The sequence below is a fragment of the Nanorana parkeri genome, unplaced genomic scaffold (genome assembly GCF_000935625.1).
Source record: "Nanorana parkeri isolate BGI_ZX_2015 unplaced genomic scaffold, ASM93562v1 scaffold1084, whole genome shotgun sequence".
Lineage (NCBI taxonomy): Eukaryota > Metazoa > Chordata > Amphibia > Anura > Dicroglossidae > Nanorana > Nanorana parkeri.
The window spans coordinates 420,884-446,947 of NW_017307352.1; the positions used below are offsets into that span (position 1 = coordinate 420,884).

Genomic DNA, 26,064 nt, shown 5'->3' on the forward strand with positions numbered 1-26,064 from the left:
AGCTACCCGAGGATCCCACAATGTGGTTTTTAAGATCCTTGGAGACTCCTTTTTAGCTTTAGTTAGCTCTTGGGCTGACCAGTCCTGGATAAATTAGCAGCTGTTTGACATACGCTGTGCCACTTGAAGATTATTTTTCTTACAAAGAAATTGCCAATGTAGAGAAATTTGGCAATCTTTTCAAATCCCTAGCCAGAGTCATAGGTGTCGACAACCTTCTTTCTTTGGACCTTGTCCTAATGAAACAACACAGGTCAATAGCAAAACAAAACACAAGACCTTTGAAATATGTGTTTAAATAAGACAGGTTCTACCTGCATGTAACCCATGGAGGTCCTAATCGTTAACACAATCAGGAAAACAACATTTCTTATTTAATAGATTTTAAGTGGAGGTACGTGTTGGGGTATAAATACTTTTTCCATGAGACAAATCTGCATTTTCATTCATTTTGATTTTGACAATAAATAAACCATTTCAGTTTTGTGTGTCATATGTTCAAGTATATCACATTCAGACACTATTTGAATGAAATTCTAGTGTTTTCCTGTTCAAATATGATGAAAAAGTAATCAGTCTCCATGCCTGCTTTTTCACATGACTGTATTTCTAATAAATTTGAAAATTAAGAATACACAGCAAGTAAGAAAAAAAAAGCAACGCAGACATTGTTTAATACCTCCCTGGATCCTCTGCTCACTTGTGAACTTACCAGGTTTGGGTTGTATGGTGGCTCAATTCTACAATGCAGCAAGTCATCCCATTGAATTTGTCTGAAAAAACGGTGCTTCTGCAATTTAGAAGGAACACAACATGACGGTCAACGCAAAAGATTTACTTGGCAGCAAATGTGGCCTAGTCAAGAAATATATACGAATATATGCAAGAAGCCGATAGGTGTAATTTAGAGATTTTAAACTGACAGGGTATTTTTAAAGCACAAGGCTATCAGAGATTTGCTGTATGCACATTAATCAGCCTTAAAGAAGAACTCCGGGCATTAAAAGGCAAGAATGAAGTGCTCATTTTACTCTAGGGGTTGGAATAAAGCTTATCCTTGGTCCTGTGGCGATTGCCACTCACTTCTTCCCCCACTACTCCGGCTGTGCAATGTTCCTTGGTTTCCTCACATCTAATGCAAGTCAATGGACCTGCATTAGACGTGATGTTGTCAGCAGTCCTTAGACAGCCGGAGCCCAGGGAAGAAGAGGATGTGGGGACCGGTCTAGTAACTCAGTGGGATTGAGGATCAGGTCAGTATATCTGCTTTATCCATCCCCTAGAAAAAAATGCGCACTTAACCCTTGAAGTGCGGGGGTAGCCCCACTGCAACGGAAAGTTTTTTAAATTCATGGATTTCTGCTTTAACAGTCAATGGGCTTGCACTAAGACAATGAATGTGTGCATGGTTTTATTATCAGTTAAACAAGAAAACCAGTTATACCAAGAAAGCATGTTAATATCACTGGATTACACTGTAGTGCAGTTACATAAATTCAGGCCAGCTGAATTTCTTATATGATAACATGCATTAACAGGTCAATTAAAGCAAACAGTAATGTGTAAAGATGCATAATGTGCTTTTTCCATGTTCATGCCTCAACTGTACCATATAAACCTCCAGATTAAAAACGTTCTCCCCAACTGTGCATAAGATATGAGATAAAATATGTGCAGATATGTCTAAAAGGGTCCATCAAAAATACAAATAAAAAAGTGTACAGCCATTTTGTTTTTCTGTCTGGATAGAGTAGGGGATAGGGAAGAAAGAAATTCCCTGCCAAGTTATGGTGACTATTGTGTCCTCACTAGGTACACTCAACTTCTCTATTTGCCCTGGTGACCACTGTCACCAAGACAGAAAGCGATGGAAAATCCAAAATTTTACAGTTGACACAGTTAAAGTAGAGGGTTAATGCTTCAATAAGGACACCTGTCTAAGAGTGGAATTCCCCTCACTTTGTAGAGATGTTCTTTCCCTTCCTATGAAACAGAAAGCAAAGGGACATCTTCCCACTGGGACACAAGATGGAAGCAAATAAACTCACAGGAGTTTTAACCCTTCCCTACTCTATCCAAAGCCAAAACGAACAATATTGGTGATACATACATTCTAACACATATGTGAAAAACATGATACTGCCTAAACTTAAATTTGAAGGTCCACTAAAGAGTCATTCGCTCCATCAGCCAGTGAGACCGATTTAAAATTTCAGCTGGTGTGCTGGCGGCAGATGAAATCTAATATAAAAACCTGAATTACAGCTAATTATTCAAAAGCACAACACAAAATAACAGTAGAACTTGAAACTGAAATTATCCTTCAGCCCGTAAAGCATAATTAAACATTTCCTCTTATTCATATATACTAAATAAACGTGAAGTTTGTTGAATAGAAATATGTTGTTGACTTAGAAGACCTGAATATCTGCCACATCAGCCAGCCCTGATCCGAGTCTCTGAGTATGATTCTTCTTCAGTAGCTGAAATAGAATTAAAAGAAAAGGAAAGAAGATTGAATCATTATTATTGTAAGGGGTTCCCTGAAGTTGGGGCAATTGAGCTGTGAAATGTTCTACTGCATGAGGTAGTAATTGAACTTAAAGAAAAGGATTCAATTATTTTTTTTTACACCTAATCATATCCATAGGTATGTTTATGAAGGACAATATAGAAATATTTTAATTCAGGGATTTATTTTGACTGCGGTAGGATTTTTAACAAAATAAAATTATTTAACATTTTCTAACATGAGAACAGCAGTACAAGGGACAAATAGTACAGATAAAATAACAGTGAACAGGTAAAGTAGAAAATAGCAATGGGAGGTACCACGAGGTACATACAATTGAAATGACAGAAAATACAAAAAATTAAACGACAACATATTCAAAATTGTACAAAAGCTCGATAAAGAAACACGTCACAAAATGTACCACAGAGAGGGAATAGAGGAGAAAGTCAGAAGAGGATGTAGATTCATTCCAGTAGTACCAGGTTTTAATAAATCCAGCACACATATTTCTAATAGTACTGGTCAGATCCTCCATGATCCTGATATCATTTATTCTGTCAAACCATTGCCTCACAGTAGGGGGATCTGTGCTTCGCCACATGGCAGGAATACATGCCCTAGCAACACTAATCATATGTTTCACCACAGAGCGTTTGTAACTGCGCACAGGAATTCAGTTATGATGTAGGAGGAAGAATGCCGGGTCCTTAGGAATGTCATAGTAGGTAGGAGTAGAGCTGCAGCTAACGATTATTTTCAAAATCGATTAGTTAGCCGATTATTAAGTTCGATTAAAGGAGTTTTTTTTTACCCTTGTGAGACAAATTTGTCCACGCCTGCTCAGGGTGTTCTGTTCTGCGTTCTTCTGGACCAAAACTGCTGAAGTGTGTAAGAGGTTAATTTAAAGCTGTACTCCAATTATAAATATTTATGTATACTTACATTAGTCCACCAAAGTAAATATACATATTTTATACCTGATCGGGCCAAGGTGTTTCTGTAAGGCCTTGTTCACACCAAGCACGGAGCAGGTGCAGAGCAGAGCAGTATGTAGTAGCTGGAGCTACTACAGTGTTGACAGCGATCTTCCCGGTCCTGGTACTGGCGCTGTGCTGAGAGGCTTCCCTTCTTCTCTGAAAACACAGGGGATCACTCACTAGGCACATTGGCCAGTTGGATAACGCCTAGTATTTTTTATCAATGAATTCTAGGCGTTCTCTGATTGGAAAAGGAGAATAGTGTGATGTCTCTGCCCCTCATCCAATTAGAGAATGCCTTGTATCCACTGATAGAAATACTGGGTGATCTTTAAATGGCCGCTGTGTCGAGCGAGCAACCCCCTGTGTTTTCAGAGCGGAGGGGAAGCTGCTCAGCAGAGTACCATACAGGACAGGGAAGATCAAGGTCAGCACTGTTATAGCTCCAGCTACTACGGTGCTTTACAAGATCCCCCTGGGCGGATCAAGTTGGACCAATGTAAGCATACATAACAGTGCATACCTGGAATTTAGCTTTAATGGTGTCATGCATTATATCACTCTATATAGATATATTTGAGAGGGATTGTATTATAGGGTAGGTAAAATAGCAATGACAATTTGCAATCTGCAGTAAATTCACAGCAACTGCATTTCCTCTTTCACAGGTTTAGTGCAGTCAGTTCAGTGAAGGATGACCATTCACAGGTTAATGTGAAGTACATTGCAGTCCTCTGTCTCATTAAAGAGAGACTAAGGAAAGTCTAACAGCTTCGTGCGGTGGTAACCTTGCAGCTGCTTGGAAATATTAAGAAAACAGCTTGGCTAAAAAAAGCTTGTATGCAAATCTAAAAAATATTGCAGCATCTGTGCTGTCACAGGAACAAGCCCCTGCTGAGAGAATATAAAATAAGGAACAATAGAACATACCCACGGGCTATCACTAAGTAACATTTTTGACTAATGTTCCACTTAAAAAGTACAATATATCCTAATTTAATACCCATTACACTTTCAAGGCTACCTTCTTCAGGAGATCACAGGCTTCGGGTGTCAGGTAAGGAGGGAAGAAAGGTTTGCCCTTTAGAATCTTGTCAATGATTTTCTTCCTGTTATTTCCAGTAAAAGGGGGCTGTTCCATCACGTAAGAAAATGGCGGGGGCAAAGACAAAAAGAAAGACAGGGTTCAGTTACATATTGCTCAGGCATGTTTGTACTCAAGCAACAGGCCCCTCCTACTTGCAAGCCAAGTTCCAGGCAAACATTTAAATACACAGATGAAATCCACACAACGAAGCTGCTTCACATGCCAAAGCATTTGTATTTCTCCCCATCCAGTTCTGAGATCTACACAGCTCTGCCAGACAGCATAGATCTGTCTTGAAGGCTCACCCCTCTGTCGCTCTTCTCCTACCATCATGTTCTTTGCACTGCAGCACAACTAATAGGGTCCGTGTGCTGCGTCTCCCTCCCCTAGTCTCTGCTGTGCAGGGACTGCAAGAGGGTAATACAATGTCACATATAGGTACTTACAAGGCTTGCATGTTAAAAAAATATATATTTAAAAGAGAACTATGGGGTAACCTTTTTATCCCATAGTTCTCTTTAGGGTCACGGAAGGACATATACCAACGTCCTCCAGTGACCCAAAGTTCAGTATATAGCGAGCTATATATTTGGGGCGCCGCAGCCAGAGCGGATCCCGGCAATACTGTCGAGATCCACCCAACTGGCTGATTGACAGCGGGCTCTGCCTATCTAGAAGCAGAGCCAGTTGTGCCCACCCCCTCCCCCATCTGTTCCTCCAGTCAGCGCTCTCCAGTCAGCGTTCCTCCAGTCAGACTGGCAGTCTCAGCTCTCTGAAGGGAGATGATCGGAAAGTGAGCGAGCGACGGTATGTGTTCGCTCACTTTCCAATCAATAGAGCCGACGTATGACAGTTTCAATGTCATACGTCGGCTCTAACTATGAGGATGAGTAGAAATCACTCACCTCATAATTCTACTTCAAGTCTGTAATAAAGAATACAACCACATTCATTTTCATATTTTGTATCTGGTTGGAGTTCAGCTTTGAAGAAAGTTACCAACCTAAAAGGTATTTAATAAAAAATGTGTCTATAGCTATAACTTGTTCCCCATTTTGAAAAACAGGTAACAGTCAGAAACCCTTCAGGTTTTACTGCCGTTTGTGTACTTGCTAAGACGTTTTACCCTATTTGTCTTGGTTACCATTGTCAATTCACAGAAAGTGATGGGTAATCTAAAATTTTACAGGTGTCCTCCTGCTTTGAACCTCACGGTATCCACACCCAACCATGTACCGCGGGCAAAACTAACTTTTACTACAATGTTAAAAATAATAGATTTTTCTTGGACTATATGATAGGACACAGGCTATAATTTAAATACATAGGTTTATGCTGCTGTCTTGAGGAGACTGGAAAACTAAGCTGCAATGACTTTCCTGGCTCCACATGTCTCAGTGTTTGCTGATGATACTAAAATTGGGAGGGTAGTAGACACAGATTTAGACATTATAACATTACAGGAGGACCTGGATAAACTCGGGAAGTGGGCAACTGTATGGCAGATGAAGTTCAATGTCGATAAATGAAAGGTAATGCACCTTGGAGTTAAAAATAGGCAAATGGACTATACACTTATGGGTGTGCCACTAGGGAAGTCGGAAACGGAGAAGGATTTGGGGGTCATTATAGACCGCAGATTGAATAACAGCTCGCAGTGCCAGGCTGCTGTAAACAAAGCTAGTAGAGTCCTGTCTTGCATTAAGAGGGGAATGTATTGCAGGGACACGTCTATAATTTTGCCACTTTACAGATCACTGGTTCGGCCACATCTGGAGTATGCGGTCCAGTTTTGGTCACTGATACTCAGAAAGGATGCCCTTGAGCTGGAAAAAGTCCAGCGGAGGGCAACCAAACTCATTAAGGGGTTCGAGGACCTGAGCTATGAAACAAGGTTGTTAAAATTAAATATGTTCTGGAGGTTAGAAGATTAAGGGGGGACATGATTTTACTGTATAAACTATTCAAGGGCGACAGCAACATTATTAACAAACTGTTTATGATTAGCCCCGTAACAAAGACCAGAGGGCACAACCAACAATTGGTGGAAAAAAAATGTCAACACACAGGGCGAAAGGGGTTCTTCACAGTTAGAGCGGTTAAGGTCTGCAACTCGCTGCCGCAGGAAGTAATTTCAGCTAAGAGAGTGAATCATTCAAGAAACTCCTGGACGAGTTCCTCGGAGACCATAATATACAGGGGTACAGGTACGCCTAAGAGCAAAATCATACATGGACAAATACACACTCACACACCAACTCAAACATAAATGCACACACACACAATAGGTTGGACTTGATGGACTTATGTCTTTATTCAACCTCAAATACTATGTAACGGTTGGACCCACAAGGCCAGGTTAAGCCTAGTTTTGGGGTTCAGCCACATGTGATGGTCCAGAGACTGGACCTTCCTGTCCCATGTAGCCAGTGACATTGGGCATAAGGTACTGCCAGGAAGGAAGCCACCATTAAGACCTGGACATTGGTCAACCCTCATCATAGACTGAAGTAGTCAAACATTGAAGCAGAGAGTTTGGAGCTTTTTCTGTGAAAGGAAGACCCTGGACAGTGAAATATCTGGGAGAAGGTTAAGATACTACAAGCAATGAGTAAGTTCCAGCACTGACCTTGTAAGTATCCAACTGAACATTTGCAGGGTTCGGACAGTCTGCTGGACATTGACTAACAGGGTATGCCATTATAGACATGCACCAAGATCTAAGCAGGGCAAGTACAGGGGCTAGCAACGCGGTGAAAACCCAAGCTGCGGTCGATAGATCAAAAGGGAAGGGCAGCGAATTTGTAATGTTTATTAATGACATCGGGGAGGGTGTTAACAGCGATATTTCCGTGTTTGCGGATGACACCAAAATAGGGAGGGTAATAGACACGGACTTAGACACTATAACATTACAGGAGGACCTGGATAAAATAGGGGAGTGGGCATTAATGTGGCAGATGAGGTTTAATGTCGATAAATGCAAAGTAATGCACTTTGGAATTAAAAATAAACAAATGGGTTATACAATTATGGGTATGCCGCTGGGGAAGTCAGAAATGGAGAAGGATTTGGGGGTCATTGTAGACCACAAACTGAAAGGTAGTTTGCAGTGCCAGGCTGCTGTAAACAAAGCTAGCAGGGTCTTGTCCTGTATTAAAAAGGGGATGTATTGCAGGGACAAGTCTATAATTTTGCCACTTTATAGATCATTGGTTCGACCTCATCTGGAGTACGCGGTCCAGTTCTGGTCACCAGTACTAAGAAAAGATGTCCTTGAGTTGGAAAAAGTCCAGCGGAGGGCAACCAAACTAATTAGGGGTATGGAGGACCAGAGCTACGAGACGAGGCTACTAAATTTAAACATGTTCACATTGGAGGTGAGGAGATTAAGGGGGGATATGATCTCCATGTACAAAATGTTCAATGGTGGTAGCAACATTAGCGATAAACTGTTTAAAATTAACTCCATTACAAAAACTAGAGGCCACCACCTAAAATTGGTGGAAAAAAAATTCCAGCACAAGGGGCGAAGGGGGTTCTTCACAGTAAGATCAGTTAGGGTCTGGAACTCACTGCCACAGGCAGTGATTTCAGCAAATAATGTGGAATTGTTCAAGAAACTTTTGGACGATTTCTTAAGGGACCGCAATATACAGGGGTACAGGTACTCCTAGAATGAGATCCTAATAGGTTGGACTTGATGGACTAATGTCTTTATTCAGCCTCAAATACTATGTAACTATGTAATGTTGAGTGCCCACTACTAAAATTCTTAGTACTGGTGACCAGAAATGTTCTTATCATACAACTCAAAAGGTGACCAACTGAAGATTTATGTGTTGATAAGCTTTGAAAATGCCTGTCTTGTAACTATGAGTGTTCAACTGCAACCATTGGAATTCATGCAAGTTTAGATGCAATTCTAGGAATGTACCAATACCAGTATCGATATTGGTGCCGATACTGGGCATTTGAAAATGCCCTGATACGAAGTGCCGATAAGGGGGCTTTAAACTTTCAAACACAGGCGGCTGCCGTAAGGTCCTGCACTTGCTGGGGACCTCACGGCAGCCTTGTGAGGACCTTTGCTTAGTGCTTAAAGCACAGTTCAGGCCGCACGTCTCCTTCTCCTGCATTGCTTTAGAAAAACTGTCACATGACACTAAAAAAGAAGAGGTATTGGCAATTGGTATCGGTGAGTACTTGAGGAAAAGTATCGGTGCTTGCACTCGGTCTGGAAAATATGGTATCGGTGCATCCCTAATGTATTCATTTAAATATGTACATGCAATTAAACCATATCTTGGTTGCAATATGGACCAATGCTGCAGAGTCCAGCAATATTTAGTCAATCATTAATCCTATATCAGAAAATACTTACTGAGCCAGTTAGCATATCATATAATAAAATCCCCAGACTCCACCAATCCACTGCTCGGTTGTGTCCTTTGTGTGCCAGTATCTCAGGTGCCCTAGGATAAAAGGTAGAAGGTTAGGTTTATGAGTACATCTGTATAGCAATGAGTCAGCCTACTTATTTTATAAAAGGAAAATGCTCTTATGTTGGCAATAAACAACAGTTAGAAGTGGGACATACCCTGTATAATGTAACAACTGTAAATCTCTATGTGCACAGATTAATGTAAATACATGCATGAATGTGAAAGATGCATTTGGCGGTCATAAGAACCAGTTTCCTCCTGAGAGAACAGCAGCCTATAGGTCAGGTTTATCCCATGAGCAGATATCAGTAGGCCATTTGATTGAGGGCATCTGCCCTCTAAAGTAAATGTGGATATTAACCTTTTATTAACTTTTTTTTGTTTAGTGGTCAGGAAGTTATTTTATGAGATTTCAAAACACTGTGTGATAGCCAATTGTATTGTGCTTAATAAAGAAAAGAAAAAACATTGAAGGAGAAATATCAGCATCAAGGGAACTGTAGCCTTTAGGGCTTGTTCACACCAAGCACGTTCCAGGAGCAGAGCAGATCTGTTACAGACCGGATCAAAACTGCGTCCAATGTATTCCAATGGTATTTTGAGTTCTAGTTCACACCACAGCGTTCAGTTCCAGAGCATGTAAAAAAAACTGCAGCAAACCCTATTTTACCTGCTCTGGAACGCATGAAAAACACATGCAAACGCCCTGGAACGCACTGAAAGGCCATTTTAAACTAAAAATGGCCCTGAACACATCATAAACGCAGCAAAAAAACGCAGTATAACACTGCACAGCGTGTGCAGAAACTCATGCAGATCTGGTCTGCATTTGGTGTGAACAAGGCCTTATGGGAAAATTTTTACAAGAGGGTTTTCATAAACATGAAGACTTTATAGGACGCTGTGTGTTTTGAGATGTGGTGCTCTAGGACGTCACTAGCAATACCACATCATGGTGAGAGGGATAGAACATCACTAATTACAGTGTATATAAATCCAAAAACAGATATAAATTATATATTTGACAGGTCAAAAGGGAGCAAATGAGAAGTTCATTGTTAGGATTTACACTTTAATATGAGGATTGCAACTCTGGTACATATTGTGGATAGCAAAAAGGCACCCCGTGGCCAGACCTTTCATTTAAAAGAAATCTTCCCATACATTTATATGTGCATTTAATGTATTTTATGCATGTTATTTACTTCTACAAGTCTGTCTTGTATGGACATACAAATCCCAGAGACTTCTGTCGGTTTCCGCCATCTTGACTGTGATGTTAGCAGTCAGCTTCAGCACACTCAGAGCTGTGATGTAAGTGACACTATATGGGTTATTCACAAAGCTGCCAAAGGCAGCCGAGTGAATAATCCAGCCGAAGTGAAGCGACCCAAACGCTGTTCGGCTATTCACTTCAGCTTTGTACGGCTGATTTCAGCCGTACATCGGCTGCACTTCGTTCAGCCGAACATGCTCAGCATGTTCGGCTGAGCCGAAGTGAAGAAGGACTTCGACTGAGCCAATCCAACATCTTGGTCCAGTGAGACGAAGCTCCGGCAGCTCACTCGCTCCCATTCAACCCTATTCTCATAGGGGCCGAACGGCAGTGAGTGAATAGCCGAATGCCGCCGAGCGACATTCGGCTCGGCTATTCTGTTCAGTACCTCCCATGGTACCGAGCAGAATAGCAAATCAATGAAAATAGCTAAAAGAAAAAAAAAAAGTTAAAAAAATATCTTTTAAAATGTAAATCAATATTCCATTAAAAAAAATAAAGATAAAAAAAAAAAAACAACAACAATTGGGCGGAGCTAGCAGTGACAGCTAGCTCTGCCCAACTGTTTCCTATTGGCCGACACCTGCTGGAGTCTTCAAGCAGGTCCCCACCAAGCAATAACAACTGAGTGGAGCTGGCCATGACATCACGGCCGGCTCTGCCCAGTTGTCAATTGTTTAATGACAGTTCAGCGTCCCCAGGTCATTTGGGGACGCCGATCTGTCATTACAACTGGGTGGCTGGCTCCGCCCAGCTGTCATTTGCCTTCGGCAGGCCGTTCTCCCCGCTACGGCTGACACTTCGGCTCAGTCGAGCAGAAGCAAATGCAAAGCCGCTGTACGGGCTATTGTGAATAGCCCATACAGCAGCCCTTCGGTTCGACTAAACCTAAAGGCTCCAACGGCCAAGAGAGCTGAAGGATCAGCCGAAGCTATGGCTGGATCCTTCAGCTCCTTTGTTAATAGCCCCCTACAGTATTTCACTTCACCCCCTCTCAGCTGCTACAAAACAGGTTATGTAGGGAGGCAAAGGGAGGAGCAGAAAAAAAGGAAAGGCCTATGATGTGTAAGGAGGGAGGGGGTGGTGCAGGTGGACTGACTCTTTAAAGAGTAGTCACATTTTCTACAAAGTTCAAAAGCACGGTGCAAGTGAATAAAAAAAAATATGGAAAGGAAAAAACACTGCAAGTAATAATTAAAAACTTTGTTTTTCTGTGCTTTAACCTGCAATTTTTTTAAATGGTGACAGGGTCTCTTTAAAAGGTATAGTCCACATTTGGGACCATGTTTTATTTGACACCCATATTTAGGTGTAACAAGAAACAGTCGCATTCCCCAACCCCCCTCAAATCACAAAGTGCAGTGATGTCACCGAACTTGTAATCCATCGTTGACCCTTCTTCAGCCCCCTAACAGAACCTGTTAGGGGGCTGAAGAAGGGCCAACGATGGATTACAAGTTCGGTGACATCTACTAGCAGCTTCTAGTGTGCTGTGAAGCGCAATCTCCAAAAACAGCAAATATTAAAGCACATGAAGTGCCCTGTGTTTTCAAAGGTTTACTTATTAACTTTTTTTTATCACATCTTTCAGCTCTAACTGAAATTACATTTTTAAAGGAACCATAAAGCAGCATCAAAAGAGAAATGCTCACTGCAGAGAAGGAATTGAATTCACAACTTTCAGGAAAAGATTAATGCCCTTGGCAATACGATTTTTCCTTTAAATCTGCCAGTGTGTAGTAGAAAACAACAAGGGAAATGTGATTGGTTGTGATCGTTTACTGCACTGTGCACTCTGCTCTTTGGTTTACTGAATGCACTTTCAGGTTTTTCTTTTTCTCAATTCTGGTAAACACATTGAGTTTAAAAACATATTAAATACATACATATATTCCACAGTTCCACAGAATGTGTGCGTCACACTGTCTCCGTGAATGGACTCCTTGCACAATCCAAAGTCGGTGAGCTTAATGTGACCTAAAGAAAATCACAAACAGGCAGCTATAATTAGGAATGCAATCAGTGCCTAAAAAGTGTTTTGGAAGTTGTCTGCTAATAACTACCAATCCCTCCTTAATTTCCCTAAATAGCAGCACTCATGCAACAACGGGAGAAACTGGCCAAGAAGAAGCAATGAGAGGGTTGGACTGTACATTTATTTCCTTTCACTAGTGTCTACGACCAGCGTATGTTCACCAAATCCTAGTAATCAGTGTGACGGTAATGAGGTTATGGCATCTGAATATTATTTTGAACATTCCATTGGATGGAATGTTGGAACATTCCATCCAACATTCCATGCCATATTTTGCTGGAACTCTTTGTTCTAATAAATAGGCTGCCCTGACACCAATGGGCTAAAAAAAATGTAAGCCTTTCAACATTCCAAAGAAAACGCTAATTGGGGCCTGTGGTCTTTATAGTCCATAGCCCTAATTACATAACGGAGGTACCAGGCATATACTCATAACCTTTTTATGGCTATCCTTAATGAAAAGTCAACGGCCAGCACTTGACAACCTCAGCTAGAGATTGCCTGGTTTTATATTTAACTAACTGACCTTTAGATCAACTTTAGTCATAAAACGTGAGTCCCAACACCACCTAATATTGATAATTCGGAACCTGGAAAAATTATGTGAATTACAATGGTCAGAGGCCTGACAAGCCACATTAACCTGCCTGGGCCAGCCATAATTCACACACAAGTTTGGAATTGATCTAAAGCTAATTTCATGACATACAATAATTTAGGGGTTATCAGTCAGTAACATGTAAGTATATTAAACTAGGTTGAAAGTTATGAAATTGATCATTTGGGAATGGCGGAGGAGAGGATTATAAAATACTTAGCCCTCTTGCTCACCCTCAATAGTCCTTCCCAATTGGCTTATGGGCTGGCTCAGGGACACCCCCTAGAGGACTGACAAAAAGCATCTGCGCAAGGCAGTCAGGAGGCTCTCGAAACATCAAAGCTCGTAACATCAGAAGGAGGAGCATGTGTATATATAAAAAAAAGAGTTCTTCTTTAACATCAAGGAAGAATCTTTGCAACCCTTACTTGGAGAAAGAGACATTCAGATCCATCTCCTGTGCATTGAATTGGACTCTGTCGGAAATTAGGAAACCGAGGACAGTTAAAGTGGACCTTTACCCCCTTTGACTAAAAATCACATCAGCATATACCTCTGCATGCTGATATGCAACCATCTTACATTCATTAGCTGAACAAACATTTTTATTTTACTTACAATTTTTTGTTTTCTACTTCCTGGTCCACTTTGGCACAAATGATGTAATGTGCCCAAGCTTTGCATCCTGGGAAGGTTACATCAGCAGTACATTGCTGGGAAATTTCATCTGTAATTTCAATAAATCTCAGGGAAAGGCATTTTCTGCCCCTAAGATGAGGTGCATGGTCACATGTCCTAGTCACATGTGCCAGAGTTCCAGGAAGTAAAGAGAGATGGATTGATCTGCCCTTAGTAAAAATGGCCAGTCAGAAGAATGGGGAAGAAAAGAAAAATAAGGTATGCAAAGAATACAAAGCCTGCAATTATCTAGAAGTATGTGTTTTTAGATTGTCATTACTAAACATTTCTAAAAGGTGCCTTTATTGTTATTTTGAAGATATGGGTAAAGGTCCTCTTTAAATGTTCTTAAATTGTATTCTCTCTTTTTATTTTCACTGTTATATATTTGTCTCTTCTTTGTTTGTAAGATCTGTTTCTGTATATTTTTTCTTTTATTAAAAGGACAATCTTAAAGATTGTTAAGCTTAACTCTATGCTCTAAATAAGAACCTAAAGTATCCTCGTCTCTCAGAAGAGTGCTACTGTATATTTAAACCTGTCATATTCCGGTCTGAAACGACAGCGGTATCAAAGGCTTTGTTTAAGTTTTTGAATTGTCACTGCACTTGCTGAGAACAGTGTGTGTTTCCATTAAAACGTGGTGGCAGCTACTGTTTTGTGTGCAAGGGGTTAACCAACCCTAGTGATGATTGCTCTCAGACTGCTGGCCTGAGATTGTTGTCCACAAGCTGGGAAATCTCTGTGCAGGGTGAGGCTTGGAGTGAAACTGCATATAGTCACGTGTTATTGACATATAGTGGGTTTGTACCAGCGCATCCCTCACAATCGGTATGGGATGGCTACCTCTTAAAACATCTATTTAGCAAATTTACAAATCTCAGGCATACCATGTGCACTAAGCATGACATTTTCTGGCTTTAGGTCCCTGTAGATGATGCCCAAAGAATGCAGGTGCCCAAGAGCCAAAGCAATCTCTGCCAAGTAGAAACTGCAAAACAAGAAAAAAAAAAATTAGATTTTTGTACTTACCATAAAATCTCTCTAAATGTGCACTGAGGGACACAGGAATTCAGATATACCAGGTATGAGAACCCACCAGGAAGTAAGGGGGGAAGACGCCACCCTATTCACTCTAAGAAACTGAGTAGTGCCAAGAACTCCTAGGTCCAGAGAGACCATCTGGATGTCTCACCTTGAATCCAGGCTTCCATACATGAAAAGGGGAGACTGAAAAGAACAAAAAGTCAATGGAGAAAGGGTAGACTACATAGAAAGGGGATTTCCTCAGCACCTTGACCTGAAAGATGGAGAGAATTCCTCTGGCAGATAAGGAAGGGATCAATGCCCCACAGGAAGTGGGCCTCTTAAGCGAGGATTTAAGCTAAATATCTTTAATCACCTGAGAAGCCTGGTCCAGATGAAACGTGCAGGTATTAGGCCCCTCAAAAGAGTTTGGACTGCAAGAGGGGAGACTGTCTCAGTTTTCCACAATGAGGATGCTAAGAAAAGGCACTAGGATGGACTTATGGGACAGTATTTTGGGCAGCAAGAGAAGCCACTGGTGGGAACTGCAAAGACAATTCCTTATTGTAAAATGTGAAAAGCAGATACTGACCTCTGTTGACCTGAAAGGTAAGGCAGTCCCTCAGGACAGGGACAAAGCTGGGAGTACCAAGCACCATGAGTTCAACAGAATCTGAAGATAAGGAACTCTCCTGAAAGGAGAAGTGAAAATTCATGCAGGACACAGCATTCCATGAAACAGGGTCCTACCTCTTTGGGCGAGTCCACCCATTTTGACATGGTTTAGCAGATCACAGTTACCGTCAACACAGAACAGATAGCCACACCAGTTAAATCAAACTGGGAGTTTAGCAGGGAGCTTGGCTGACTGTGAAATCCTTAAATGTGAGCAGGCTGTCCACCCACTTGGATGTCTGCCAGTTAAGGTGGATTACTTGTGCATCAATGTGGGAAAGGACAACCAATTCATATATTCCCTCTCCAAGGGAAAAAGTTCCAATGCACTCTCAAGTGGGGCCCAAGAACCACTGGGGTGTTTCCATTCCTCACAGAGGAAAGACCCAAAGAGCAGGTGTCTCAGGAAGGTCTTTGCAGCTGCAGGAACTCTAAAAGACCCGAGGTCAGGACTGATCCTTCAGGTGCAGGGTAGTATGCACTATGTCTATAAGGTTTGAAACAAACTGGAGTCAGCCGCAGGAGACTGTGTTGACCTGAAAAAAAAAAAAGATAGACTGGAGGGACTCTAAAATCCGAGACAGTAACAAAGGCTGCAGGCCCAACTTGAGCTAGGGGCTGAGGATGTTAAGAGCCAGACTCTGCAAAGGATGGTGCCGGAGTGCATTAGGAACCTCTGCGGGCAGAATGCCCTAGTATCGGAACACGAGCAGATAGGAAGCACAAAGTGGACAAAGAAGTCCCTATGGAAACAGGGGAGACCTTTGGTGCACCAAACATGGTTGAGTTAGGCCCCTGATGAAGACCCTATGAGAGTAGGCGTCCCAGATTCCCAACAGGGTTGTCCTTTATGTGTCTTAGTGAAGCCATGTTGTGCCAGCACAGTGGTAATGCAACTAGCCTCAATGTGCGTCAATTTGCCTCAAGGACTCACAAATCCAGGCAGCTAGCGCTGGAAGGCTGGACACAAAGGTCTGGAAAACACCACAACGCAGAGTCCAGTGCCAGAAGGACGCATTCTACGTTAGCACCGCACATCCAGTATAGTGATCTGGGCATGTCCTCCAAAGCAAGTGCTGAGGCGCTGGCAATTCAGATGTAGCAAGGAGTTTTGACTGAAGTGCCTAAGGAAAAAAACACTTGCAGTGTAATCCAAATTTTTTATTGAAGTCATGATAGGAAAAAAAATCCACAAAGTTAGAAAGCTAGAAAGAATTAAGGTGGCCATACACTGTACAACCATCGCAAGACCTTAGTCTTGCAATGGTTGTAAAGGGATTAAAAAAACGTACGATCTGCCCATCTTGGACGGGAAGATCGCACTCTCGATGACTGTAATGAGGGGCGGGCTTACGCTGACTGCAAACGGGCAGTGTGCGCGTGCGCACACCGGCCCGTTCGGCAGTTGTCGAACCAGCAGGCCACCAACTCGCCGAGAATCGTACGATTCCCGGCGGGTTTTCAAACATGCTGGTTCGATGGAAGACGTGCGACCGTACAGTAGAAACGGTCGCATGCCTTCCATACACTGCACGATTCTCGTACGATCGCGGGATTTCCCGCGATTCTCGTACGAGAATCGTGCAGTGTATGGGCACCTTTAGACTATTTTCAGCAGAGATGAAAAAAATAGGATTTTTGTACTCACCAATCTCCTATAGAACTAGAAGAAAACTGAGGCATGCTGAGTGGAGGAGAGGTTACTCTGGGGCTGGATTATGATTCTTTTTGTTTGCCAGTGTCCCAGCCTCCTGTAGACAGCAGTATAACCTGACTGTTTCTGAATTACTGTGTCCCTAAATGGATGATGAAACATTAAACTTTGATCGAATTTGCCATCTAGCAAATAACTCACTAGCAACACTATATTTATTGTTGACTGGCATCATACATACCAGGCTGTATCTTCCATAAAAATTCCTTCTCGCTCCAAGTGCAGGAACAGCTCTCCACCTGCAGTAACAGCCAAAAGAGTCAATGTCATGAAAAGCCAAACTGCTGACATATAGCCAATGCTAGCGAATGTTAACTTAAAGTCTCATATTCCAGTGTACAGAACAGCTACATGACTGGTCTGTTAGACTGTGCAACCCTCTTTCTTAATAGGCAACAGAAATCACAGGTACACACAGTCTTTGTTTTTCCTAATATGTATTACTGTATTTTTAAAACTGGAAAAAAGAATTGTAGGCATATTTGAAAACTATTTTGTTACATATAATCATTAAAGCAGCAATATAAATAATATAATTGTGTGATATCCTTCATAGAAGTTGTTGTATAATAATGTAATTATCTCAGAAAAGGTACATGACAAAACACCTTATACATTTTACTGAGTATATCATATGATGCCACTGCGCTATGTGTTTTGTAGCGTTGTGCAAAGATTCCTAGTCTGGAGAGAGCTGCAAAGCAGTGGGTGTCATTATCTATTGCAAAAGCAACATTTTAAAGTACGGTTAATAAAAGTTCTTCCACAGCAGGATTGTATCCTTGCATCACAAGAACAAAGACAATATGCATCCACTCATCTAAGAAACTGACAAAAGGTTTTTTTAGATCTACTAAAGGATTTGGCAGGAGCTGGGCTTTGAAATGCATTTAAAACCAAGAACAAAAACTTTATATATTGCAGCAAACAAGCCCTTGGTTGTACTGGCTGCATTAGTTTCTTTTTTTTTTGCTTCATTTTTACCTGCTAATCCTGCAGTAACACAATTCCTGTGCTGGGGTAACAATGCTCATTCACTGTACTGTAACTATGTTAGAGCAGCGTTGTCACTCTTTGGACAGGAAGTGCGTTAGGACTTCCCCCCCTTCTTACTATCACATAGAGGGGAGGTGTTCTGTAGTCCACAAAGAAAACTGGGAACAATGTGAACTGAGAACAGTCAGCAGAAGAATAGGAAGTTAAAGTGACACTGAAGTCAGGAGTTAAATCTTACAAAATGCACTAAAATACCCTATCAACAAAAATGAAGCCAATTTGTGCATCATTCAGCAGTAAATGCTCCCATCATCTCTGAATTGGTGCAGACCTTCCTTCTGGAGGGTGGCTACTTTTGTTCCCCATGGTCCCGGTGTGTGTTGCAAAGTAGCCACCGCTCCAAGCTCGCTCATGTGATAAGACTATAACTTTGATACAAATTAGCTATCTTAACATGAGATGGCAGTCCATCACGGGAGTGTACTTGGATCGTTGGCTGCTTTGCAAAAACACAAAGGGAACAAAAATAGCCACCCCCCAGAAGGGACAGTGTCGGCACTAATTCAGAGGTGATTTGAGGATCTACAGCCGAGTGATACACAAATAAGCTACATTTTAGTTAATAGTTAAAGGACAACTATGGGGTTAGGCTTTTCCCCATAGTTCTCCTAAGAGTAACAGGAGGACACAAACTAGTGTCCTCCTGTCACCAAAAGCTCAGTATACCGCGAGCTACAGCTCGCAGTATACTGAGACTTTGCAGCCGGAACGAATCCTGACAATTATGTCTGGATCCACCCAGCTGCGTGAGTGACAGCTGGCTCTGCCTATCTAGAGGCAGAGCCAGCTGTACCCGCCCCTCCCCCGTCCGCTCCGCCAGTCAGTGCTGGAGGATCGGACAGGGGAATCCAGTCCCTCCCCTGTCACGGCTCTCTGCCGGCACAGGATTGAGAAGTGAGCGAGCGCCGGTATGTGCTCGCTCACTTCCCTAACTACTCAGCCGACCTGTGACAGTTTCGGCTAGAACTATAAGGCTGAGTGAAAATCACTCACCTCATAGTTCTCCTTTAAGGTACTTAAAAGAGAACTATGGGGTAAGTGTTTTTCCCCATAGTTCTCTCTAGGGTCACGGGAGGACATATAACCTCCTCCCGTGACCCGCGATATACTGTGAGTGCCGCAGCCAGCTGCGTGGAAATCACTCACCTCATAGATCTCCTTTAAATGTATGTTTAAGATTTAATTCCTGAGTTTCCTGTCACTTTAACAGCTTACTAGAAATAAACCTTCCTCAGTTATCGCCTGATCCTGGTTGCTGGATGGTTCTCTAATTCCATCATTCTACTAATCAAGTACCTCAGCATTCTGACAATTCTCTGCCTGTTACCCTGCCCTGCTTGGTTCTGGCCATGGGGTTACCTTCTCTCCCTGCTATTGTCTTTACGATTTGCCGTGTTTAGTTTTGTTTTTGTTTTATTATTAGGATAATGTCTTTTTAAATTGCACAATAAACACCTTTTTACTTGTACTAATGTTAGAATTCCCTGGTGCAACAATTTTATGAGGGGCGGGCTTCCGATGAACACAATGCTGAACGGGCAGTGTGCGCGCTTGTGCACACCGGCCCGTTTGCCATTTATCTTACGAGCATTCCACACACCCGCCGTCAATCGTACGATTCTCAGTGGGTTTTCAAACATGTTCCTAAGATAAAAGTCGTGCGACCGTACAGTAGAAACTTATCATACGATAATCGCAAGGTGTGTGGGCACCTTAAGAATATGCAGTGCAAGCATTTCCCTGCTTCTGATTAATTTATTATGTGGATCCTTGCTTAATCCACCTCTCCTACTGCTTCTCCATTATCACTCCACTAGTCCTCAGATCATCAGGGGAAGCTCTGACATCAGCTAGCAAAGCCCTACTACTGTACCATTTTGGACACAGAGACACACAAAGTATGCTGTGAGGCAGGGTGCTGATACTTTGCTGTCTCATTATAACCCATTTGCACAGCAAACAGCTATGCTAATGGCTCCATCTAGTGGCCATACTGTGCTGCAAATCTCATTTACATAGCAGTTTGATGTGCGAAGGGGTTAGAATTCAACACCCATAGTGTCTTGAGAATCCTTTGCCTAGTAGCAAATATTTTTTTTATAAAACAAAGATTGTATACGTTTAGCATAACAAATATTAGACACATGTTTAAAAATGTATAAAAACACTTTATATTTAGGCAAATAGCAATCACCTGTCACTAAGTTTTCTGACGTAAATAGGAAAGAAAAACAAAATGGAAATTACCACTGAGACACTCCAAAATGAGGTAGAGTTTTCCATTGGTTTGAAAAGCATACACAAGATCCACTATAAAGGGATGCCTGACAGATTCTAGGACGTTGCGTTCTGCTGTTGCATGCTCAGTGTCTTTAGCCTGACAAATCAGCCCGGCCTGTGGAAAAAAACCAAAAGGAAATAGTTGAAGAAATACTTAGAAGAAAATATTTATGTACTAAAAAAATTAGTGAGACTTGTAACGGAGAGTGGATATGACTATTTGTTCTGCTATATACCCCAGGGTTACTCCACACTATGGCCTGCATTTTAAAAACTGTTCATAAAATGCAGGCCACAGTGTGGTGGCTGCAGTATGTCACAGATGTATCTCCATTATGCTATGAAGCCAACAAGTCTCACCTTCTGCAACACCTTCATGGCGAAAATCTTGCCAGAATTGGAACCGATGATCTTCCTCACCTGAAACACCTGCAGAGAATGTGACAATATTTTTGTAATATTCAGACTTACAGGTATATCTTTTATGCATCAGTCATAAAAACAAAAATCAGACACTTTAACTGCGGCTGAGACTACCAAGGACCGATTTTGTTGGCATATTCTTACCTCCTTCATAAATATTTGTCTTGGTTCCCCCTAACATTTAGGCATTGATAGGAGGCGGACCTAGGCCCCTTCTCAGATGAGATCTGGGAGGAATTGCTAAATTATTTCCCCCTCACACAGTTCTACATTAAATGCTCTATATGGTATCACATTGAGTGTAGACCCCCTCACCTGTATCTTGGGTATTCTGATATAATCTTAGTAGGAATGTAACCTTTGAAAAGCTCACATACTATTTATGCAACTCGATACACAAATTCGACTCTATGTGGTCCAGATGATTTGGACAAAAGGTACTTGTGTTCTTTTCTACGTTTGTAACTTATGTGTCATTTTGGTTTGGAAAACGAAAATAAAAATCGGTTTTAAATCAATCAAAAGGAAAATAATGCTTGAGTCCACAAGTGAGAAAGTGAGCAAAAATCTCAAGGAGGTCACAAACAGAATAACAAACGTGACAGAAATGTAAACTTCTCCGCACTCTATTCATTGTCCCTCATGTTGATATTGTGATGCTTAGGAAAATGAAAGGGACTTTTAAAAAGCAACTCCAGTTAAAAGGAGAACTATGAGGTGAGTGCTTTTCACTCACCTCATAGTTCTAGCCGACCTGTGACAATGAGACTGTCACAGGTCGGCTCAGTAGATCGGGAGGTGAGCGAACACATACCGGAGTTCGCTCACCTCTCGATCCTGTCACGGCTCTCTGCCGTGACAGGGGAGCGGCTGGATTCCCCCCTCCCCGCTCCGCCAGCGCTGACTGGCGGAATGGACGGGGGAGGGGGCAGGTACAGCTGGTTCTTCCTCTAGATAGGCAGAGCCAGCTGTCAGTCACGAAGCTGGGTGGCCCATAGCGTAAAACCGCAAAATTAAAAAACCTCCTTTATTTAAAAAAACTACTCACATGAGGAAAGTAGACATAAAACTTCAAATAAAATGTATGCTCGACAACTCTCTCTTCGTGTCACCGTGTTCTCTGGGTGCAAAGACAGATCAAACAGAAGCTGTGCAGCCGACCATGCAATCTCCAATCCACATCTCCGCCCGGGCGGAGTCTCGCAGACATTTTATTTGAAGTTTTATGTCTACTTTCCTCATGTGAGTAGTTTTTTAAATAAAGGAGGTTTTTTAATTTTGCGGTTTTACGCTATGGGCAGGTTGAGGTAGAGAGTTCCATAGGATGGGAGACACTCTAGTGAAGTCCTGGAGGCGAGCATGGGAGGAGTTGATGAAGGAGCTGGAAAGCAGGAGGTCTTGTGAAGAGCGGAGGGGACGGTTAGGGTAATACTTTGAGACAAGGTTGGAGATATAGCCGGGCCAGAGTTGTGGATGGCTTTGTACGCGGTTGTTAATATTTTGAATTTTATCCTTTCGGCTATAGGATGCCAGTGCAGGGATTGACAGAGGGGGGTTGCAGACACTGAGCGGTTGGTTAGGTGAAGGAGTCTAGCAGCTGCGTTCATGATAGACTGAAGGGGGGATATCCTGTGTAGTGGAAGGCCAATGAGGAGGGAGTTGCAATAGTCAAGACGAGATGTAACAAGTGAGAGGATGAGTAATTTTGCGGTTTCCTTGGTGAGGAAGGGGCGTATTTTGGAGATGTTACGAAGGTGAAGGCAGCAGGATTTGGATAGTGATTGGATGTGGGGAAAAAAGGTGAGGTCCGAGTCAAGGATGGCACCTAGCACCTTGGCATGAGGGGAGGTTTGGATAGTTGTGTTAACAATCTCAAGGGAAAAGTTGGGGGAAGGTGCACAGATGGGGGGAAATATCATGAGCTCAGTTTTTGAAAGGTTGAGTTTTAAGAAATGTTGCGACATCCAGACAGATATGTCAGTTAGTAGATTATTGACACGCAAGGACACTGAGGGGGAGAGTTGGCGGAGTAGAGAGATAGATTTGAGTGTCATCGGCATAGAGATGGTATTGGAAGCCATGTGAGGTTATTAACTGACCAAGAGGGGAGGTGTAGATAGAAAAGAGAAGGGTTCCAAGGACAGAGCCGTGGGGGACCCCTACAGAAAGAGGAGTTAGATTTGTAGGTCACACTAAAGGAGCGCTTAGACAGGTAAGAGGAGAACCATGAGAGAGCAGAGTCTTGTAGGCCAAGTGAGTGGAGTTTTTTTGAGGAGGAGCAGGTGGTCCACAGTGTCAAAAGCAGCAGAGAGGTCTAATAGCAAGAGTAAGGAATAGTGGCCATTATTTTTAGCTGTTGTGTTTAGCTGACAGTTTCATTGTCACAGGTCGGCTAGAACTATGAGGATGAGTGAAAAGCACTCACCTCAGGTAGCTTATTTGTGTACCACTCGGCTGTAGGGCCTCAAATCATCTCTGAATTCATGCTGACACTGTTCTTCCTTCTGGAGGGTGGCTACTTTTGCTCCTCATGGTCCCTGTGTGTGTTATAAAGTAGCCACCACTCCCAACTCGCTCCCATTGAGAGACTACAATCTTGATACAAATTATTGAACTAAATGTGAGATCACGGGAGCGAGCTTGGTGAATACTTTACAACACACTCATGGATCATAGAGAGCAAAAGTAGCAACCCTCCAGAAGGAAGGACAGCGTCAGCTTAGATTCAGAGATGATTTTGGGATCTGCAGCTGAATGATACACAAATAAGGTCCAGTATCGTTAATAGTTATGGTACCTGAATACATTTCTAATTCCTGAGTTTAGTGTGACTTTAAAGAAGAGGTATCGCAAGAAACTAAAACGTTTGTTAAAGTCACCAGGGAGCCCAAAACACATCTCAGTTACAGTAAATCTGTCCCATGGTTGAGAAATAAAACCACATTTCTTTCGGCCTGGTTCACATCTGTACGTTTTGTAGCGTGTATAACGCTCTACGAACGCTCTACAAAACGCTCAAACATGAAAATCACATGGTTTTCTATGGGTATGGTTCACACCTTGCCGTATTTCAGCCCGTCTGAACGCGCTACAAAACGGCCTACACCTGAAAAGGTACATGAGCTTCTTTGCGGCGTTTCCATTGGGATACAGCCAAGTAGCCCTCGGAAACGCGCGTTTGTCACAAGTTTTTTTAACCGCGAATCGTGGTAAAAACGCGCGTCTCGAAATGCGCGACAAACGCGCATATTCGATACGCCTAGGTGTGAACAGAGCCTTTCTGTGCTGAATGTAGCTCCTCCCTAGGCTGGAGCCTGCATTATGGGTGTTCCTGGAGGGGAGATACAGCCAGCACTGAAGCTACAGCCCCCTTTCTATTCTGCAGCCATCCATCTAATATTTTAGCACTGTTCCTTCTCTGCTCTCCTCTCCTCTGAAGGCTTCTTTAGAGTGAAAATACACACTGATCCCAGACCCACCTAACTGCTATTTCAGAGGAGAGAGTAAGCTGTAACTGTCGGCTTGTGTTTTTTTGAATGACAGTGGCTGCAGGGGGAGTCATTTGCAAAAACACAAGCTCACAACACACAGCAGCCAATACACTAGTCCAAGGGAAACCAGTCAGAACTGTTGTCTTGTCCATCATTGTCAAGTAGCACTGGAGGGAGGACGGACAACACAGTGCTCAGTAACCCCTGCATATATTTGAACAGAGAGACATCCTATGTGCATTGGGTTCCTTGGGAAGGGGGGGTGTTAGGGGTTTAACCAGCATTTTTAAATTCTTGCAATAATACTTCTTCTTTACGGCGTGCTGAGATGAGCTCATATAGCCTTCAGTCAGGTACGAACTTTGCTCCCTGATGCCCAACCATGTTGCCCTTGGGCCCAAACAGTGGGAGTGTTGATCTTGTGTAGGAGATGTAATCGCAGTGATCTCTGCGCGGATTCATACCATCTACATTGGAGCTGCGCTGGCCATTGTTTCCGGCGCAGCCCCAACGCAAAACAAGGCAATAGGTCTTGTCACAAATGGTGTGCATTCACACCACCACATTGTGGTACGAACAAAAGTGGTATGTACTTAAAAAAGTAAGGCATGCCGTACTTCTTTTCAACGCATCGGGATGTGACACGGTACAGCCGCCTCACAGTCCGCTGTGGTCGTAGAACTGAATGAAATGTCCCTCGTGACATTTAAATAAAGTTATAACAAAAAAGTACACAGTGCAATGAGCTGGGAGCAGTGCTTCGGCACTGTGCTGGGCCACTGCACACCAGGCGCTGTGTGGTTAGCTAATAATCAACAAGCAGTAACGTGAAATTTGGTTGAGAAGGGTTGCATCAATTTGTACAATAAGCCCGTATGAGTTACACACTGACCTTTCCAAAGCTGCCACTTCCAAGTACTCGCAAGATATGAAAGCACTGGGGAGACAGGGTCTCTTGTCCTGGGCACATTCTGCTATCTGACAGGTCATACTCTGTACATGGAGAACTGGGCCTAGGAGACACATAATTTTATGTTAAATTAGGCACACATGGAGGCAAAGGTTGAATTTGATGGACTTGTGTCTTTATTCAACCTCAAATACTATGTAACATAGGTTTTACTTCTAGTGTTTTTCTATTTTTATTAATAATAATATTTTTCTTAATAATATTTTTTACTTTATTATTTTTCATTACTTTACTTTTTACTCTTAGCTGAACCTCCAAACCCTTAAATGGCTGGTGTCATAGTTGATCACATATGCAGCCCCATGGCAACTGCAATTTAAATAGAAACAAAGAGGCACCTTCCTTGGCTGTAAGGGACAGGAGGTTGTAGTTCTGGTTTAAAGGAGAACTATGAGGTGAGTGCTTTTCACTCACCTTATAGTTCTAGCCGACCTGTGACAATGAGACTGTCACAGGTCGGCTCAGTAGATCAGGAGAGCGAACACATACCGGCGTTCGCTCACCATATCTAAACCTGAGAACAAAATTGTAATACACTGCAGCTTACCAGTCCTAAGATGTGCTGGGTGCATTAGGTTTCTCTTTAAAAGCTTAAGTATAGTAAAAGCTATTTTAGGGATACAGCACCAAACACATTAGAGATGAGTATTGTTCTATATCCCCATAGATTCAGCTGCTGTTTCTTGTAAAAATTGTCCTCTCGCTGGCCTCCTCATATCACACTCAGCTCTCCTCTAACTATAGTCCCACAATGCATTGAGTTCTGTGAATAAATGAGAGCTGTTGAATGACAGAATCTCCTCCTTCATTCACGGGAA

At 42.4% G+C, this 26,064-nt stretch overlaps 1 protein-coding gene across 1 annotated transcript in view; it reads right to left on the bottom strand.

Moving 5' to 3' along the window:
* LOC108796234 (ribosomal protein S6 kinase beta-2-like) overlaps positions 1-26,064 on the bottom strand; it is a 45,999-nt gene that overhangs the window by 14,156 nt on the left and 5,779 nt on the right. Inside the window, exons 3-12 of the mRNA XM_018567691.1 lie at positions 25,169-25,289; positions 20,723-20,791; positions 20,330-20,477; positions 17,208-17,265; positions 14,502-14,602; positions 12,187-12,277; positions 8,964-9,054; positions 4,517-4,624; positions 2,421-2,483; positions 713-790 (exon numbers count right to left, since the gene is read on the bottom strand). Of these exons, the coding sequence (XP_018423193.1) occupies positions 713-790; positions 2,421-2,483; positions 4,517-4,624; positions 8,964-9,054; positions 12,187-12,277; positions 14,502-14,602; positions 17,208-17,265; positions 20,330-20,477; positions 20,723-20,791; positions 25,169-25,289 (928 nt within the window). The remainder of the gene's footprint in view (positions 1-712; positions 791-2,420; positions 2,484-4,516; positions 4,625-8,963; positions 9,055-12,186; positions 12,278-14,501; positions 14,603-17,207; positions 17,266-20,329; positions 20,478-20,722; positions 20,792-25,168; positions 25,290-26,064) is intronic.